Source organism: Euleptes europaea, chromosome 10 (assembly GCF_029931775.1).
Source record: "Euleptes europaea isolate rEulEur1 chromosome 10, rEulEur1.hap1, whole genome shotgun sequence".
Lineage (NCBI taxonomy): Eukaryota > Metazoa > Chordata > Lepidosauria > Squamata > Sphaerodactylidae > Euleptes > Euleptes europaea.
Window position 1 is genome coordinate 49,079,173 of NC_079321.1, and position 19,534 is coordinate 49,098,706.

Sequence of the window (19,534 nt, forward strand, 5' to 3'; positions counted from 1 at the left end):
ACTTTTTTGAAGTTGAAATAAAATGACAGCACTGGTGAAATGTGTCAGTGATATGCATTGCCAAGCAGAAATCAAGACCTGAAACTTTCCAACATTCCATTATCTGTTTACATTCATGAGCAAAATGGTATTCTATACTTGAAAGTCACCTTAACAAACCATTTTTACAGCCTATGCAATGCAAGATAAATGTAAACTGAACTTTCAACAAGAACAGTTGGTTTTTATACCCCGCTTTTCTCTACCTTTAAGGAGTCTCAAGCCAGCTTACAATCACCTTCCCTTCCCCCCCCCCCACAACATGTACCTTGTGAGGTAGGTGGGGCTGAGAGAGTTCTGAGAGAACTGTGACTAGCCCAAGGTCATCCAGCAGGCTTCATGTGGAGGAGTGGGGAATCAAACCCAATTCTCCAGATTAGAGTCTGCCATTCTTAACCACTATACCACGATGGCTCTCAAAAAGAGAAGAAACTAAAAGAACCCCTGCCATTTAAAGCATTTTAAAATTCTTTGCATACATGCCGAGGGAAGATGGGACTAATAAACTAGTTCACATAGTTACACAGGCTATATTTACACATGTTTATGCAGAGGTGGAGAATATAGCATATTCATAAGAACATAAGAAGAGCCCTGCTGGATCAGGCTAGTGATCCATCCAGTCCAGCATCCTGTCTCACACAGTGGCCAACCAGATCCTCCAGAGGGCCAACAACAGGGCATAGATGCTGAAGACTTGCAATAATGTGTTTATATTGCGGGAGGAAAGGTGACAGCTGAATATTTGGAAATTTATTTTACAGTAAGCATTGTTCAACAGTGGAATCAGCTACCTAGGGAGGTGGTGAGCTCCCCCTCACTGGCAGTCTTTAAACAGAGGTTGGACAAACACTTGTCAGGGATGGTCTAGGCTGATCCTGCATTAAGCAGGGGGTTGGACTAGATGGTCTGTGTGGCCCCTTCCAACTCTATGATTCTATGATAAGCCATGCATACCCCAAGAGAACATCAATCTCATTTCAGTTATTTGAAGCTCCACAACACCTTTTGACAAATGCAACAATCCAACTTTGCAAGAAAATAACCAAAGCCCTCAAAATCTATCTCACAATGCAGAGCCCAGATGATTCAATCATTAATCCAGGAAAGGCCATCAGCCCTTCTGGCTATTTTCAGCAGATTTAAGTCAAGATTTCCCCCAAATTCTAATTTAACCACCTACAATCAGAACCACCTCAGGTACTTTTCCTGGGCACCTGCCCCATTCTTCCAAAACTAAACTGTATCACAACCCAGATCCCAAGTTACCAACAGTAGAGTCTCAGATCATAAGGTTGCACCAAACAGAAATTAACCAAAAGCCCACCAACCCAAATCTAAAGCTTTGGCCCAATGCTATTGAGGATCCTAGTTCTGCACCAATCTAAGTTAATAGCAAGCCTCCTCCATGGGCACCCAGTTAAATTAAGGCGCATAAGAAGATAATTTCAAGCCATTTCAAGTTGGTTCCCCTTCAGAACCTTCTTCCATCAGGGGCATGATGTCACAGGACCCTTCCTCTTCTGGACAGGCACTGTATGGTTCTTTTCTCCTCTTCTGGCCTCTTTCCATCACATCTTTTTCCTGTTTCACATCCCTTTGCTCCTCCATTTTCTGTTCTTGGCTGCCCTACTGCATGCTGGTCAGTCCTCATTGCATCCCTGATCTGGCTAGGGACTCCTTCCTTCTTAATCCTGAAATTCTTTCTCCTGTTATCCCACCACATCTACTGGGCCCATTCAGGGCAACCTACCACCTATCGTTTCTCTCCGAGTTGCTTTGCTCTGGACAAGCCCTGTGAGAGGAACATAATTTTGAATAATTTAGAATTTGGCATTAAACCAACTAAGAATTAACGCACTAGGACTGGTTTTAAATATTCATTGTCACACTATTGTTGCAGTTGCTCTTTATCTTACAGTGTTACCTAAATTCACTACTTTATTTTCTGTATCTTGGATAGGACAATAAAGTTGCTAGTTGAGGTTTGTCTCCCATCTTTCTCTTCTAAAAGATTTATTGTGCCAACTGGGGCCAGGTATACCGCAGACTAAAAGATCTGTTTTTACTCCACTACTCATGTTCACATTTTTCATGTGGGGGGCATGCTTAGGGTTTCCAGGTCCCTCTTCACCACTGGCGGGAGATTTTTGGGGCGGAGCCTGAGGAGGGCCATTTTTCTCCAGGTGATCTGATCTCTATTGGCTGGAGATCAGTTGATTTAGCAGATCTCCTGCTTCTACCTGGCAGTTGGCAACCCTAGGCATGCTGTCCATATCATAGACCTAGATCAGGAACGGATTTGTGTAACGCTGACCAAAATATAGCCAGCAAAACCTTTCTAGATGCTGGACAATATACAGAATAGTATAATTACAATGTATTTCAAGTGTCCAAAATAAAGTAGCTGACATACATTATCTTGACAACTTTTACCAAAGTCATGCACAATGAGCCAGTACTCACCATCATATTGCAGATGGGTGCCCCTGTGAGAATAGAGACTTAACTAAGGCTGCTTACTCAGTTCATAATTAAGGAGATATTTGAACCAGTCATAGCTCATATTCTATTTCATATAGTTTAGCCCTAAGCTGGGGTCATTAGGTTAGAATTTTCTACTAGCTATTTGTTATACTTAATGCATTAAAACTCTTATCAAAGTATTAGAGATCGAAAAAAGCAATAGATAGAGGGGGGAATAATAGCCTTACCTAAGAGCTCCCCCATTTCCCCTCTATTATCATACAGCAAGGCCAAGACCTAAAGACAACATTGTTTTGTGTGTGTGTGTGTGTGTGTGTGTGTGTGTAAAGTGCTGTCAAGTCGCAGTCGACTTATGGCGACCCCTTTTGGGGTTTTCATGGCAAGAGACAGAGGTGGTTTGCCAGTGCCTTCCTCTGCACAGCAACCCTGGTATTCCTTGGTGGTCTCCCATCCAAATACTAACCAGGGCTGGCCCTGCTTAGCTTCTGAGATCTGAGGAGATCAGGCTAGCCTGGGCCATCCAGGTCAAACGCAATAATAGAGGTTTGCAGTTTAAGAGGGAAAAAATTCTATGCCATCTCTCCAGTTAACCTGTTTGAGGCAACTTACAAAAGAAAATCTGATAACATTAAAAAGCATAAAATAATTAAAATATGATCAAATGATTTACAACTCAGAACCAAAAAATGTAGCCATTTAGCAAAACATAAGCACTTTTAAACCCTACATATCAACATGAAACATTGGTATTAATGTCTAGGAGAGACTTCAAAAATGAAATGGTGTATGAGAAGGATTTGATGAAGTTTGGGTTTCAGCTTTATGGTAATTATTTTTAGAAACAAAAAAATATGTTGTATGAAGTGAAGCCGGCCCCTCATCACAAATTTCACAGTCTGCAATGAATTCTGAAGGACTCTAGTTAACTGAAGAGATAATATAGAAACAATCATCCTCCACTCCAAAAATCTAGCACTTTAACACATACATGAATCTCTTGAATGCAATGTGCTCATTCTATCCAATTCAAGAAGGGAAGGGAAATAAGGGAAAGGGAACAAAATGGTTGCAATATGAGGATACCTTGCTTTTCACCTCCCATTGAAGGTGTTGAAAAAGGTTTCTGGCAGCTAGTACTCCGCTCAGATCTCATATAATATTCATGTGTCTGAGTACATGTGGATCCTTCAATTGAACTGATCTACCGTATATACTCGAGTATAAGCCGACCCGAATATAAGCCGAGGCACCTAATTTTACCACAAAAAACTGGCAACAAAACTTATTGACTCGAGTATAAGCCTAGGGTGGGAAATGCAGCAGCTACTGGTAAATTTCAAAATAAAAATAGATACCAATAAAATTACATTAATTGAGGCATCAGTAGGTTAAAAGGTTTTGAATAACTTTAGGTTTTGAATCAACAATAACTTTAAAAGTACAAAAACCTTAGCTCAATCAGCTTCGTATGACCTGCGTTTTTGTTTTGGTCCAGGATTAGAAGTATTGGGATCCATTTGTAACAGGATAAAAAAAAGACTTTGAAAAAGAAGTGCTAACGCAACACATGCAGTAACACAGTGCATACACAACGCGGCGTGTATATTCTGAGCCCTAACACGTGCTCCCCCGCCCCCAGCCACGCCCCCTCATCCTATGCCGTGCGCGCGCTGCCCCTCGGCATCGGGCGCCTCCATTCTCCCCCCTCCTCCCCCGCCAGTCCACCTCCCCCCCCGAGGGACCCTCCCGCGCCCCCTCGCTTCCCCCCCACCTGTGAGGCGGGCGCACGGCGCTTGCACGGAAGATATCAGCAGTCATCGGACCACCTACAGTGGCTGCAGGCGCCCGCAGATGAGCGGGAGAGACCGGAGAACACCCGCACTGCACCAGAGAACAGGTAACTGGGACCCTCATTCGAGTTTAAGCCGAGGGGGGCTTTTTCAGCATAAAAAATGTGCTGAAAAACTCGGTTTATACACGAGTATATACGGTAGGTTTATTTCCAGGAGATTGTGCTTCTGTGTATGTCAGCATAGTCCTGAACAACATTTCTGCACCAGATGCCACCAGGCACATTATGTGCAAGCATGGGGACACTCTAAAGACAACTGGGCTCACTATCCAGAAAAGAAAAATATAAATGCTACACCCTGCCATGTAGATTCTCTATCACAGATAAACAGTATTTTCTTGCAGCCTTTATACGAGAACCATAAAGTATGAAATGGCAGATAGTCAGAACCAGAGAAATGAAGAGAATTTATTTAATTTATGTATTTTAAAAACTCATATTCTACTGTATCTCCTGAGACTCAAAGTAGCTAACAAAATAGCAAAAGCTAACAGGAATACACACACGCACACACACAATCGCAAAAGCTGCAAGGACACAAAAACATAAGCATCCAGCAATGTTAAAACCAATACACAATTAATACATACACAGTCCAATCCTAAACACAGCCACACCCTTCTAAGCCCAGTGAAGGTTGATGGGCAGCCCAGTCCTGTGGTGGGGGATTAGATCCACCGTGGCTGGGGGCAGAGCAGCCCTGTCACCACCTCAGAGGCTTTGAGCCCCCCAAAAGGAAAATAAAGAAAAAGAAAAAAGCCGAAAATTGGCCCATTAAAATCAACAGGGCTACACCACCAAAAAAGGTGACACAGCCAAGCTGCTGCGAGAAGGGGCATTCCACCACTCCTCCACACGAAGCTTCCTTAGAGACCTTGGGCCAGTCACAGTTCTCTCAGAACTCTCAGCCCCACCTACCTCACAAGGTATCTGTTGTAGGGAGGAGAAGAGAAGATCATTGTAAGCTGTTTTGAGACTCCTCAAAGATAGATAAAAGAGTGGGGTATAAAAACCAAGTTCTTCTCCTTCTAACAAGAGGCTAATTCAGAAAAAAGATGTTTTCCTTAATGACATACTCCATTATGTCTGCTCTTAGAATACTCAACTTTCAGGAAACTTTTAGGTACCATATTTTTGAAAGACTGCAGAAATAAGGTGGGTGGTGACCAAAGAAAGGAATTTTTCAGTGGTGATGCCTCATCTTTGGAATACCCCTTTCCTTGAGCCTTAGCTGGCATCTACCTTACTTTTCTTTAGGTACCTAGGTGAAGGATTCATAGTAATCCCTGTTTTTTGTTTTTCTGTTCCATTCAAAACCCTTTCAATTTTATCCCGAAGAAGCAAGCAATCACCAAACACATTGTCAGACAGCATGGTGATTCAACACACCAAATTGGGGGTCACTGGCACAAAATATTAGATTGGACTGGAAAGCTAGCAATATTTATATGAATTTAAGACAACTATTTAGCACTAATAGATACAGTTTTGGTTGTAATTTTACTAACGATAACCTTTGCTTTAAATTGCTGTATTTTGGTAAACAGATTTTGAGCTATTCCCTAAATTCCAACCATTAAAATTAAGAAAGTTGAGAGAGCAATATCTCATTCACAGAACCAGATGAAAACTAGATGTGATTGCTAATACCTAGAATTCTAAAACAGTCTGTGCAAGAGAATGATTGTGGCTTGTGCCTGCTTTTGAAATCCCAGGCTTCTATCAGCCATGGACTGCTGTGAAATGTTTGCAAATTCATCCTCATGTCATCTCTGCCATCTATCTGACGGCAATATTTTTTGTGGCCTACTCTCTCTTATCAGCTCCCCTCACACCTGTCCACATCATTCACTCATTCCCTGCAAAATAATTTTCTCGTCTATTGTTATCCTCTTGTCATTCTTCTTTTCTCTTGACTGGTTCCATATCTCTTTCAGCATTTCTTTCACTTAGCTAGCATTTGCATGTAATATCTGTTGGCAACTGTGAGGTCACAGGCTTTCTCTGAGGTAGGTTCATTCCTCTGGAATGGCCTACAAGAGTGCAGGTGTGGAGGCTGCTTTCACATTCTGCATTCAGGAGGGTGTTTTATTCCAGAAGGCATTTGGCCAAGGCTGTGTTTTAGGGGGGGGGGGGTATGTGTGCATGTGTGTGTTTTATTATTGTTAGTCCAATCTTAAATAGAGTTTTACCCTTCTAAAGCTGCAATCCTAAGGGACGGGTGTAGCCCCTTAGGAGCCGACATGACCTGTTTAACCCGGGATAAAGGGCACTTATGCTGTCATGCGTGTCATCCATGCCGGCACTGGGACGCAACGCAGTGGCGTGGGTTAGATGCAGTATTCCAGCAGCGCAAATCCTCGCACTGGCATCCTGGGAGGCATTCCCGGGCATTCCTGGGGGTGGAGCTGCCTTTATGCAACTTCCTAACCCCTTCTGCCCTGGGAACAAACCCGGTTCTCCAGATTAGAGTTCGCTACTCTTAACCACTACGCCATGCTGGGATATTCATCTTTGTGATCTTTTAAACTATAATTACACATGTTAATACCTCAGCTCAGAAGAGAGCATCGTTTCTGAATATATGGCTCAAGGCAAGAACTAAGCTAACCTGTTTGACAGAACATAAACTTTGCATTTTTAACTTGTTCCTCTACTTGGAAATGCCTAAGAGGCCTCTTGAATTTCTTTTTAAACTTTTTTGGAGGGGGGGGGGAATCCAGAAGTTAAAGTCTTATGCTTTCTTCAATTTCCATCAAAATGAAAACTGTTCTTGAAGTGTGTAACTAAATACACTGACAGAGCAATGTGTACTTAATATTATCTATATATTCAACACCTCTTGGAGTCAACACATACTCACAGAGCAGTATGGGTGAACAATCTGAAGCTGAAAGAGATATGGAAATGCTATTGAAGTTTTCTCATGGTGTGGAAGTTCATGACATGGACACATACTTATGCAATGTGACAGCAGCTTTGCTGGTGGTTTGGTAGCCATCTTTGCCCAGGCAGTAACCCTCCAATTCCCTACACTAAAGTAGTCACACCAATCAGACTTCAGCAAACCTTTAAGATATGTATGCCCTTGCCAGGTTGCCAGTTCAAAATGACTCCTGCAGAACAACTGTGAAGTGTACCTAGGGAACACCTCAGACGTAATATCGAAGGAAGACAGGACAGCGGTTGTTACAGTAGGATTTTTAGGCTACAGTTGAGATGGATGAAAGGCCAGGAAGAAAGTAGTGGCACAGTAAATAAAGCAGCAGAATGAAGGGCAAGAAAGGTGTCCTTGATGTTATGTGAAGGGACACAAGCATGGTATTGATGGGGGGAAAATCCTTTTTAATGAGGAAAAACAGTCAAAAAGGAGAGAAATTCCTGAGAGGGAAAAGTAAAGAGCTTCTGACTAGCATGGAAAACTTAGCCAAAACAAAGTGGGCTTAAAAGACATTTTCAAAGCAGGAGCTTGATTTAAATCTTGGGCCTCCTCTATTGCTGAATAAACATAAAGATACTTTGGCTTCCAACTGAGTCACACAGCAGAATTTCACTGGAAACTTTAATGTATTCTAATTGTATCTGTCTGTATTTTATATTCTGTTCTTTTAATTAGCTCCTTAAGAACCACTGTTGGGAAAAAATTAGCTGTCGTTGCTGCATATTACAGCAACTTAGGTATGTACAGGGGCTGCATTCAGAAACAAGCAATGTTTCCTACAGTGAGCCAAAATCACCAAATCCTTTCAAAAGTTGTTCATGAGGGACACAAGACATCTGTAATGATTACTTTAATTACTATGAACGGGTTGTTTTTTATTCCATTTTAAATCATTTACTAATTAGCACACCTGAACAGAAACAAGAATAACTGCTACAAAAATTCCCTCTCCATTTTTGAAAAGGCAGCAAAGATTAGCTTTCCCCTCAGGGCCTTTCTACACGTACAATCAAAGGAGTTTTCCAGATAGCCTCAATGTTCCAGTGTCATTTCCCTGTGTTACCATTTCCTCCCTCCCTTGTTTCCACACAGATTCCTTAGCAATCCCTTTATGTCCTGGTTTTTCAGCGTTATAAAAACCGGAAGGGGACTTCTCAGTCATGGCACCAAAGCTCTGGAACTTTTCCCCCCAGGGAGTTCATGAAGATTTTTTTTTGCTTCCTTTGGCCTTCCCTCAGTGATCCCTCCTTCCTAACCATTGTTTTTTATGCTTTGTATGTATTTTAATTCTGTTTTTAACTCTTTTTAAAGTTGTTTAAATGAGGCATGTTTTGGAGAGGGGTTTGTTTTAATGGATTTATAATGTATTTTATCATGTACTTATTAAATTGTTAGCTGCCTTGGCAGCCCTTGTAAGGGCAGAAAGGTGGGATATAAATTTTGAAAATAAATAAATAATGCTTTGGCCATGGTTATATTATCATGGCAAATAGCAGTGTGCAAGTCAGTTCAGAAATCGGTGGGTTTGGCAATAAATGGACCGGAATAGAACACTAACCCAAATGGCCCCGTTTTGGAGCATAGTATAATGGCATGATAGCTATTATTCCAACAGACAAATGGAATAGACCAGAGAGATTGGGCCCATATAATGCATGGGCAATTGAACATACACATGTATGTCTCTCATAGGATTATTCTCAGTGGGCACTATTACTGAGCAGGAACCATCCATTTGTATCCAAGAAAGTAAAGGTAGGTGTCAGAGACACGATGTAGATGAGAGTTTACCCTGCCGATCATAAAACCCAATAAGAGCTCTTTCATTACTGTTGCACTTAACATGTTGAAACTCCTGAGAAATTGTGTGTGTGTGTGGGTGGGGGATAAGTAACTGAGAAATTGTCCCCATTCCAAATCTCTGCCTCCTGGATATTATAAGTTCATAAAGACCAATTTTCCTCAACGTTATGTGCTTTCTGGGGATCAGTGAACATAGTCCTCAGTAGGACTGTTCTCCCTTCATTTCAACATACTTGGGATTCTCTTGAGTATGTAGAAATCATTGCCTTGCCTGATGTTGACAGGTACTTTCCATTTTCACTATTATAGGGAACAAGTTGGGGACACACACAAAAACCACAAGGAGGAAAAATAAACAGTTATATTACTCATTTCAGAGTAACTACTGAAGTTTAAAGACACTGATCACCCAGTGGTTCAGCTCACAGTCTTTTTTGCCAGTAGTACTCAATATGGTCAAATGTTTGATAAACTTGCTCAGTGCTGGTTCAAACGGTTCAGACCTGTCTGGTTGCACTAAAAAGTTGAGTTTTGCATATGTTGCCTCATTTAGCTTTCTCTCAAGTTTCCTGCCTCACCACTACCACATCTCCCATAATCTCCATATTTTTAAACTACAAGAAACCCTTCCACAGCTTTCCCATAGCTTCTCCCCCACATCTTCATATCTCCTACTGTGTGTGTGTTATGTGCCATCGCTTCCGACTCATGGCGACTCTATGAATCAATGTCCTCCAAAACGTCCTATCTTTAACAGCCTTGCTCAGGTCTTGCAAATTGAGGGCTATGGCTTCTTTTATAGAGTGAATCCATCTCTTGTTGGGTCTTCCTCTTTTCCTGCTGTTCTATGAAGAAAGGTTGAAGGAGCTCGGTATATTTAGCTGGGAGAGGAAGTGACTGAGAGGTGACATGATTACCATCTTTAAGAAGGTTCCCTGAGGCTGACACATGGTTTTACAGTTTCTTGTGGCTGCTTATGTTACGTTTCAAATTTTCCTGTTCTCCCCCTTCCCTCAGTTTGGCGCCTGTGGCTCAGTGGTTGCCTAGTTGATGAATAATAAATGGGGGAGGAGCTCAAGAAGGAGCCCTTCCAGGAATCAAGGTCTCTGACCCATTTCTGTGCATTCTGCAAGGGGTTCTGGAATGCTAACAGTCAATGGAAATGGAAAAATCAGTACCAGTACAGTAGCCAAAGGAGGACATGGATCATGAAAATGAAAGCAGTGGTGGTGGGGGAGAATAACCATTCAATTTCCCTGATAGGAGTAGCCTGGCCACCCACTCTCTCCTCCTGCACTTAGTGAAAAATGGGAACACTCCTATTTAAAAACTAGGTGTGATTCTAAAAACAGGCAGCTACAGATTCCACACAATCACAATGCTTGCACTGTCTATCCCCCGCACCCCAGCCCAAGCATTCCCATGGGAGTTTGTGCCTGGGACATTTAAGCAGTCACTCGAAAATCATCCAGGTTTGAAGCCCATGCCCAAATTTGCCCCCTCCTAGGAACCAGGAGCTATCCATACTGGTGGGCTTCAGTTTTTTTCCGCATCTGGGCAATGCAGGAATCTTTCACTACTGTTTACCTCTATTTTGGGGGGTACCACCTGCATGACAAGAGCTTTGCTCTCCACCTTGCCTCACTCACTTCCCTGCCCATCAGAGTGGGGGAAGTGCTGATATGAAAGATAGGAATGGGCCAGCAGAACACGAAGAGGGGCTGCTTGTACATCCAGGTGTGGTGGGGACCTAGAATGTCAAGCACCTCCCAGGGGCAACTCAGGAGACATTGGAGCACTCCCACATTGCAGGGAAAACGCACAGCTGTACCAGAGTGTGGCTGTCTGTTCCGAGGTTGCCTGACCAGGGACCCAAGTTGCTGCAGCCAAAGTGGATTGGGGCCCCCAGGACCACAAGCAAGCACAAGGGGTTTCTGACAAAACAGTTGCTGGAGGATACCAGCTCTATTCCTGCTCTTTATCAGCCCCTGAGCCCTAAGTACCTGAACTAAAATGTCTGAGGGGTTTTTTTCCTTCACTGGACAAAACCTAACTAATCTCCTGGTAGTTTTCCCTGTTTTCCTGTTGCTTCCCCAAGTCCTATCTGAAGCGATGACAAACTTTTCTTCCACTTAACTCTTCTTCCCCCTCCCAAAGGTTCAACAGCCTCTCATTGGCTGATGCCACTTAGTATCTACCCACTCCCCCTGTAAGCAGGAATTTACTGGGATGTCTAGAGGATGGAACTAGAGGCCATCACAATAACGTCCTCTCTTTTTTAGGGGGTCCTCTTACATTCAGGGTCATCTTCCTTTTGAGTAAATATGGTACTTGCACAAATCATCAGCAAGCTTCCTTGCATTGCTTTCCACTAAACTCCAAAGTGACACAACCTGTGAGAGCAGAACAAAAACCACCATTGTCAGTCTAGGATCTTATCATCGTGAATCCATTTGCTGCGTCTCCTGCTCTTATTAAACGATCACATATGAAAGCAAAATGACTGCGAAGACCTATTCCATTAAACACAGTATCACTCTAAATCCACAATTTCAACAGATTTATGGAATGCAAATGCCCTGCGTGCCACATGATGCTGGCGAAAACAACAACATATCTTTGTACTTCTTTCATAATTCAGAAATCACAACAAACTATATCTTCCCAGATATTTTAATTTAGATTACCATACCCTTTAATACAATAGAAAAACCATCTAATCCTGAAATGCTAGAATCACAACAAAGCTGTTGGATACCCTGACGGAACACCATGGCCTTAACTTGGAGGAAAATGCATACACTTTTATTAGACCTTTGATTATCTTTTAAACCTCTCTTAGCTCTTATATATGGCAGATGTCACTTTCCTGAAAATTCTGTCATTCTCAAGATTCTAAGAACTCTCACTTCGGCTCTCAGCTTGAAATCAGCGTTACTGACAAGAGGCAGAATCTGAAATGTCCAACTAAACAATGTTACACTTATCTCTATTTTGTCAGTAACTTATTTACACACATATCTGTCGCTGAACACAATAATAGTTGCAATAGGCAAGCACTATGGCAAAAGTCTCTTGTTGTAACTACTTCTCACAGTGTAGTTTCAGCTGTCTCATTGCGACCAGCTTGTGTGTGTCATGCCTGATCTAACAGAATCAGAGTGTTAAATGTAAATACGCTGGTTTAAGCAGATTGTTGGTTCATAGCCAATGTCTCAGTTACACACTGTCAGTTTTAGATACGTTAATATAGTGGCTTGTCCAACAACAGCAGTGCCAAATGGAAATTTTTTACAGATACCTCTATATAGAATTGTAACTGTCTAGGCTTGATTGCAGACATCAGAAACACAATTATATCTCCATGTATAAAGAGGTGCAGGTGCCATTTCAAAGTGGTTCATGTTTATGTTGTATGCTTGGATTCCAGTAAAAGGTTCACTGGTTTCAGTTAGGGATGTGTGGCTATGCCATTTTCTCCCCTTTTATTTTCAAATGTATTTTTAGCAAGCATATATATTTATGCCACTAGTTTTCCCATCCTGCTTGTTTCTTTTATAGCATTTTGTAGCCTTTACATGTTACATGGCATTATAACACCCAAACAAACAGTGATTAATCCAGACAAGACAGAAATGATGTTGGGGAGCAGAGCTCAATTGGGTGTACAGCCTGTTCTAGATGAGGTAATACATCCATTGAAGGAACAGGTGTGCAGCTGGAGATGCTCCTGAACCCACTCCTGCTGTTAGAAAGAGTTAAAGCACCTACTCTTTACAAAGGGCCTAATCCAAATTAGAAATCACAGAGTTAACGAAGACATCAATGTGGTCTGTATAAAGCATAGAGATGTGAAATTTCTGAAAATTTTGAAGGGAGAAAACAGGGTTTGAGTTTGGTTATGGGTTGTCAATATATTTAGTGTCAAAAGTATTGATTATTGACAAACTTCAGCATAAAGTTGAATGTATTTTTTGGTTTTTCTGAATTAACATTTAAGGCTTCAAATGTGAGCCTGTGTGAAGCCAGACACTTGTGGAAAACAAGTTGTTTATGAGACAGGATGTTAGACCACAAAATCCACAGAACAAGGTCAGATACCATGTTCCCAGATATCGTATAATCATTTGAAGTCTGGGAATAGCCAAAACAAAGTCAAGGTTATTGATAATACAAGGTTGTGAAAAACAACTCTGTTTTCATGGTTTCTGAAGTATTTCCCCTAGCTTTCAAGTCTATTATGATAATGACTTATTTTGTCTTCGTGGTTTCTAGATAAATGTAAATAACAAGTTTATTTGTCTTTTGTGGTTAATAAGCCTTGAAGAAAAAGTGTGAGAAAGGAAATATATTTGGGTTATTCCTATGACATCTGTTTTTCTGATATGAGATCAAAGTTTGGGAAACAGATTCGTTAAAGGGATGTTTTGTCTGATTGATACAAGTGATGTCTTTTGATGTCTGGAAATATTGCACGGTTCTCATAACAATTTCTACTGATTTCCAAAGCAATTCTTATTGGTTCTCATTGCAAATGACCTCTAGAAAGGGTATATAAAGGGGCTTGAAATTGGACAAGGTTGGAGACCTCTCCCATTGAGGCCTGTATGCAGTTAGGCTGTTGGGAAGGGCTCCCCAACATGACTCCTCTGATGGGTATGTAATTCTGAATTTTGCTTTCTGTACCTGTATCCAGATCTAAACTATTTTGCTAGAAGCTAAGTAACTCTCATATATTTTACATGTATTTTGTGACTTTTACATTTTATCATGTTGTGCTTTTTTCAATTTTTTACTGAAGTAACTGCAATAAAAAGGAATTTTTCTATAAATTCAAAGTTTGTATCAGTGCCTGGGGAACTGGATAAGTTAGATACAGTAATTTTTTTAGTGAAAAACAAGATCTAAACATCTTGGTTCCTATCACAGCACATGACCACTTCAGTTTTTTTGTGGAAAAAATATTTTGGGGAAAATTGAAATATATGCAATACTAACTCTCCTATCAAAGCTAAACTAATGTTAATAACATAAAATATAGATAAAATATATTATCAAACTACAGTGATTAAACTATGAGTACAGCTTTATATGGAATTCACAATAAATTGTAACTCTTAGCTTTCAATAATAATACGTGCACAGCTCAATGTAGTTCCATCTGGAGGCTATTGTCTTCCTTCTGTGGCTACCAGTTAGAGAGAGCTCAGTTTTCCTCTAAGGCTTTAGTGCAGTTTCTGCCCCATTTCCTTCTGATCTTTTTTTCCCCAGTCCAGCAAGGTAGGACAATAATACTTGATAACTAGTTTGTGGGTATATGTGTCACGGTGGTTTGAGGGAGAGATGAAAAAGTCAACCACAAGGGAAGAGTCAGGACAACAGAAAGCATGCAATAGCATGAAAGCCCTGTAGGCTCCCCTGTAGGAGTTTTTTTCAGTACTCCCCAAAATTTCTTTTTTTTTTAACCAGAATTGAAAAAAAGGTCTCATAAAAATGTGTGCATGGGAAAATGCTTCCCCTCCCAAAACTTTTTCATTTGATTTCCAGGCCTTCACATCTCTAGTAAAGCATAAGATAATACAGTTTTGTACAAGCCAGATTGAGCCAACTATCAGTAGTAAGACAGGCACAAGAGTTCCTCATCAGGAAATCCAACATCCAAAGCAGATATATTTTTTTTCCAGGGCAGCTTATTTCTGTACTCTGGAGATCAGTTGTAATTCCAGAGGATCTCCAAGCCTAATGTGGCAGTTGATAACCCTAGATCTTATAGTGTAATGTTAACATCAAGGGGCATTTGTACTCTAAAGAAATATATTTTTTTTCTTCATGATTATCTTTGCAATTAATTTGTTCTGTGCCAAGAATAAATGTAGTGATTTTTAAAAAAATTAATACTGCATTCAGTATTTTTTTTATAATAAAGGCAATGATTCAAGTTTTGAACCCCTTAGATTAAAAGATAAACTAGAATAAATTGATGTTCATACAGTTATTACTTACAGTGACTTGGGTCTGCTAAAAACATAAACTGTGGGCACAAACCAGACAAAGTAAATTATTTTAGCATCAATTTTATGTCTATGGGAGAATCAATCAAACTTAAATGCTGAATTTTGGCTAGATTGCTGCCATAAGAACATAAGAAGTTCCCTGCTGGATCAGACGGGTGGTCTACCTAGTCCAGTATCACATTTCACACAGTAGCCAACCAGCTGCCACAGAGGGCCAATGCATAGGGCATATGTGCTAAAGCTTTCCCCACATGTTGCCTCCTAGCAGTAGCATTGAGAAGTTTACTACCTCTGGATATGGAAGTTCCCCTCTGACATCATGGCTAGTAGTCAGTTATAGACCTATCCTCCATGAATCAAAATAGCAAATGTTTTAAGATGCAGAAAATGGTTGTCCCCCTAAAGGAGACTGTCCAAATTTTAGTGTTTAGTGGTGTAGTCTTATGCACAGTCACTCCAGGCTAAGTCCTTTGATTTCAATGGGCTTAGACTAGAGTAAACTCTGCATAGGATTACACTGTGAGTGTATGGAAAATTAAGAATCTATTCATTACGCTTATTTCCAAGCATACCGCTGGCAGCACAGTTGAAAAGCAAAAATAAAAAGTACTATTAAATATTAATAGGTCAGCATATTAAGAAGTTATACAGCATGGAGAGCTAATTAACTTCATTGCAAATTGATATGCCTGCAAGTCATTCAGTATGAAACATGTGGTGTTTACATTTTCTATAAAGTTTATATGACTTAATATAAACTAAAACAGTTTGCCAAAGCTGATGCCTCATGGTTGCAACACCAAGCAAGAGATAAAGCAATTACAGAATGTAACAAGAGCAATCTTATTCTTTTGCAAGACAAACATTGTACAGATGTGCAATGAGTACAAGGTTCTTTAATGGCACTAACAACATAGTCCTATGGTCTGATGGTTGAAACAAAAGTTAGAAATGGTTGTGAGCTAGATCTAATAGACTAAATCCAGTGTGTGCCCTGATTAATGTGTGCGGCCTGTAATTGCTTGGAACAGACCCTCAGTCATCATGGAGGCCATGAAATCCTGAGCCACTCCTGACAGCCTGGCCTTGGCATAGATGTTAAAGTCACCCACGACTACCAGTTTTGGGGCCTCTACTCACACAGCCAAGACCAGATTGACTAGTTCAAGAAGAGAGACAGCTGGACAGCCAGGGGGTACACCAGCAGAATCCCTACCCAGTCCTGGTCACCGACCTTCAGGAGCACAAACTCAAAACTGGCAGACTGCTGGATGAGGCACCTTGATAGATGGATGGAATCATGGTAGACCACCATGACCTCAATCCCCATCCCCCTGGCCTAGCCTTATGCCATTCAGAGAAACCTGGAGGACGGAGCTGGGTCAGATTTACATCCCAAGCCTCATCCCGCCAGGTCTCTGTAATGCACTCAAAGAGTAGCTGTCAATGGCATTTCATCTGAATGTAGGGAGGTATCCTGTGGGGTGCCACAGGGCTAGGTTCTGGGCCCGGTACTTTTCAATATTTTTTATAAATGATCTGGACGAGGGGGTGGAGGGACTACTAATTAAATTTGCAGATGACACCAAATTGGGAGAAGCAGCAAAGAAGATAAACATACCAGAAGATAAAGATGGAATTCAACAAGATCTGAACATGCTGGAAAAGTGAGCAGATATGAACAAGAAGCAATTCAACAAGGATAAGTGCCGAGTTCTACCTCTGGGTAACAAAAATGAGGAACATGCATACTGGATGGGGGATACACTTCTGAGTACCAGTGTGTGTGAGCAAGATCTTGGGGTACAGGTGGACCTTAAGTTACGTATGTGCAGCCAGTGTGATGCAGCGACAAAAAAACTAATGCTGTCTTGGGGTTTATCAACAGAGGCATAACATCCAAACTGCACGATTTCATGGTCCCGCTGTACATCGAATTGGTCAGGCCGCACCTGGAGTATTGGATGCAGTTCTGGAGGCCTCAGTGGACAGAATCAAATGGGTGCAGAGGATGAGGATAATCAAGGGCTTGGAGACCAAGCCCTATGAGGAAAGGCTGGGGAACTTGGGAATGTTTTGTCAGAAGAGGAGGTTGAGGGGGGCCATTATTGTTCTCTTTAAGTATTTGAAGGGCAGTGAGCTGTTTCTGTTGGCAACAGAGGACAGAACTTGCAATAATGGGTTTAAATTATGGGGGGAAAGGTGTGTGTGTGTGTGAAGTGCTGTCAAGTCGCAGCCGACTTATGGCGACCCCTTTTGGGGGTTTTCATGGCAAGAGACTAACAGAGGTGGTTTGCCAGTGCCTTCCTCTGCACAGCAACCCTGGTATTCCTTGGTGGTCTCCCATCCAAATACTAACCAGGGCTGACCCTGCTTAGCTTCTGAGATCTGACGAGATCAGGTCAGGGGGGAAAGGTACCAGCTGGATATTAGGAAACATTTTTACAGTAAGAGTTGTTCAACAGTGGAATCAGCTACTTAGGGAGGTGGTGAGCTCCACCTCACTGGCAGTCTTTAAACAGAGGCTGGGCAAACACTTGTCAAGGATGCTCTAGGCGGATCCTGCAAGAAGCAGGGGGTTGGACTAGAGGGCCTGTATGGCCCATTCCAACTCTATGATTCTATGTAATCTGTATTGTATACTCTGTTGATAATGCAGAGATATAATTCAGCCTTATCCTACCATCTTGCCCCCCCACATTTCCATCTGGAGATTGGAGGCTCAGTGCCATCTATATGCTGTTGTCCTATCAGATGGTGCATTCCCTCAGGGACCAACCTCATCAGAAATGAGGTTGTTTGGGGCCAATGGAAGGACCTTTTCAGTGGCTTCCCCCAAACTCTGGAACTCCCTCACTCTGACGGTGAGAGCAATGTCATCCCTACAGGCCTTTCAGGGTAAGTTGAAGACATTTCTATTCTGGAAAGCCTTCAAGCACAGTGCCTGGTAGCTTTAATATACCGGATGTTATTTTGGGTGAAAAGTTTTAAAATGTTGTTTTAATTTTATGATTGCAAATTTGGTTTTCATTGTTAAAACACTAAAATAGATAATGTATTTTGAGGTTAGAAAAAATATTGCAGGAGAAATGTGGATATCGTTAGTTGAAACATTGCTAGATGAAGTTCTTTTCTGTCCTGACACCATGATGTATGTTAGTCTGCCCCTTTCATATCTTTATCTGAAGAAATTTATACCTCGGAAGTGAAGGATCAATCAGGGGTTTATTAATCTGCTAGATGAGTAGCTCAGTCTTAAACCCTGGGTATTGGCATATCACCAACTCTGATATAGTCCCGGTGTAGCTAGTTTATATCCTATGTTCTCTTGGAAGAGGAAAGAAATTGTTGGCCCTGGAGATCAAGAAAGCTCATCTGCTATAGTGGCTGCGCATGATTTGGGAAGACCCTAATTCAGATCTCCCATCCCTTGTGAAGACAGCAAGCTCCTGCCTGTCATCCTCCCATCTGCATTACAGGAATAATCTTGATTTGCTTCATATCCTAGAAAACTGTAGTTTATTTTTAATAAATCCATGTTGTGCTGTTTAAGAATTAACTTGGTGTGCATATCTTGCTTTGTATGACAATATACCTTGAAATGTCCCCAATGGCATTTGAAGTCATGTTTGCAAGGCTAGGAAGAGATCCCTGAAATATGATTTTACAGGTTCTCTAGCTCTTCTAGAATTAATAGTGCATAGTCACAGAAATTACTAATTGCTTAGAAGTACATCATTTCTCAGGCATTTTAAAGGAAATTTCCAGGCTATGCCACAGTACTGGTAGAAGTAAGCTATGCATTATCATATGCTTCCAGGAAAATATATTAATAAAGTAAATTTAAAAATTTGCTTGTATAATAAGGCTGTAGCACTTTTGAAGGCTATAGCCCTGAGACAGGGAACAAGGACGTGATGAGACTTAGATCAGTCTTCTTCATCTCAACTACCTCTATCATGGTGGTAGAAGTTATGCCTTCTTGAAAAGTAAGTTGCTTCTGCTTCTAAGGGATGCAAGCCAGGTGGAGTCTAGAGTCAATGCCACATACTACCATGCTAGTCTCCTAGATAGTCTCCTATGTTCTCGACTCCTATCCCTAGCCAGACCTTCTACCTCTGCTGCCTTGTCCCTTAACTTTCCTAACTTATTAAAATATAAGGAGCAATAGAGAGCTTTGGCAGAGCCCAGCAGCAACTGCGGTGGAGCCTTGGAGTCAAGCAGTGGCAGATACCAGGAGCCACTCCAGGCCCTGCCATGGCAGTAGTGGGTGAAGGAGCTGCTCCAGGCCCAGCCGCAGTAGCAGTACATGCTGGCTCCAGATCTGGCCATGGCAGTGGACACTAGGAGCCACTCTGGGCTTGGCCGCAGCAGCCACAGGCGCCAGGAGCTGTTCTG

At 41.6% G+C, this 19,534-nt stretch overlaps 1 protein-coding gene across 1 annotated transcript in view; it reads left to right on the plus strand.

Moving 5' to 3' along the window:
• The first annotated feature begins 7,249 nt into the window (after positions 1–7,249).
• The window catches only part of MEI4 (meiotic double-stranded break formation protein 4), a 114,363-nt gene continuing 102,078 nt past the window's right edge, over positions 7,250–19,534 (plus strand). Inside the window, exons 1-2 of the mRNA XM_056856183.1 lie at positions 7,250–7,371; positions 7,995–8,056. Coding sequence (XP_056712161.1) covers positions 7,250–7,371; positions 7,995–8,056 — 184 coding nt within the window. The remainder of the gene's footprint in view (positions 7,372–7,994; positions 8,057–19,534) is intronic.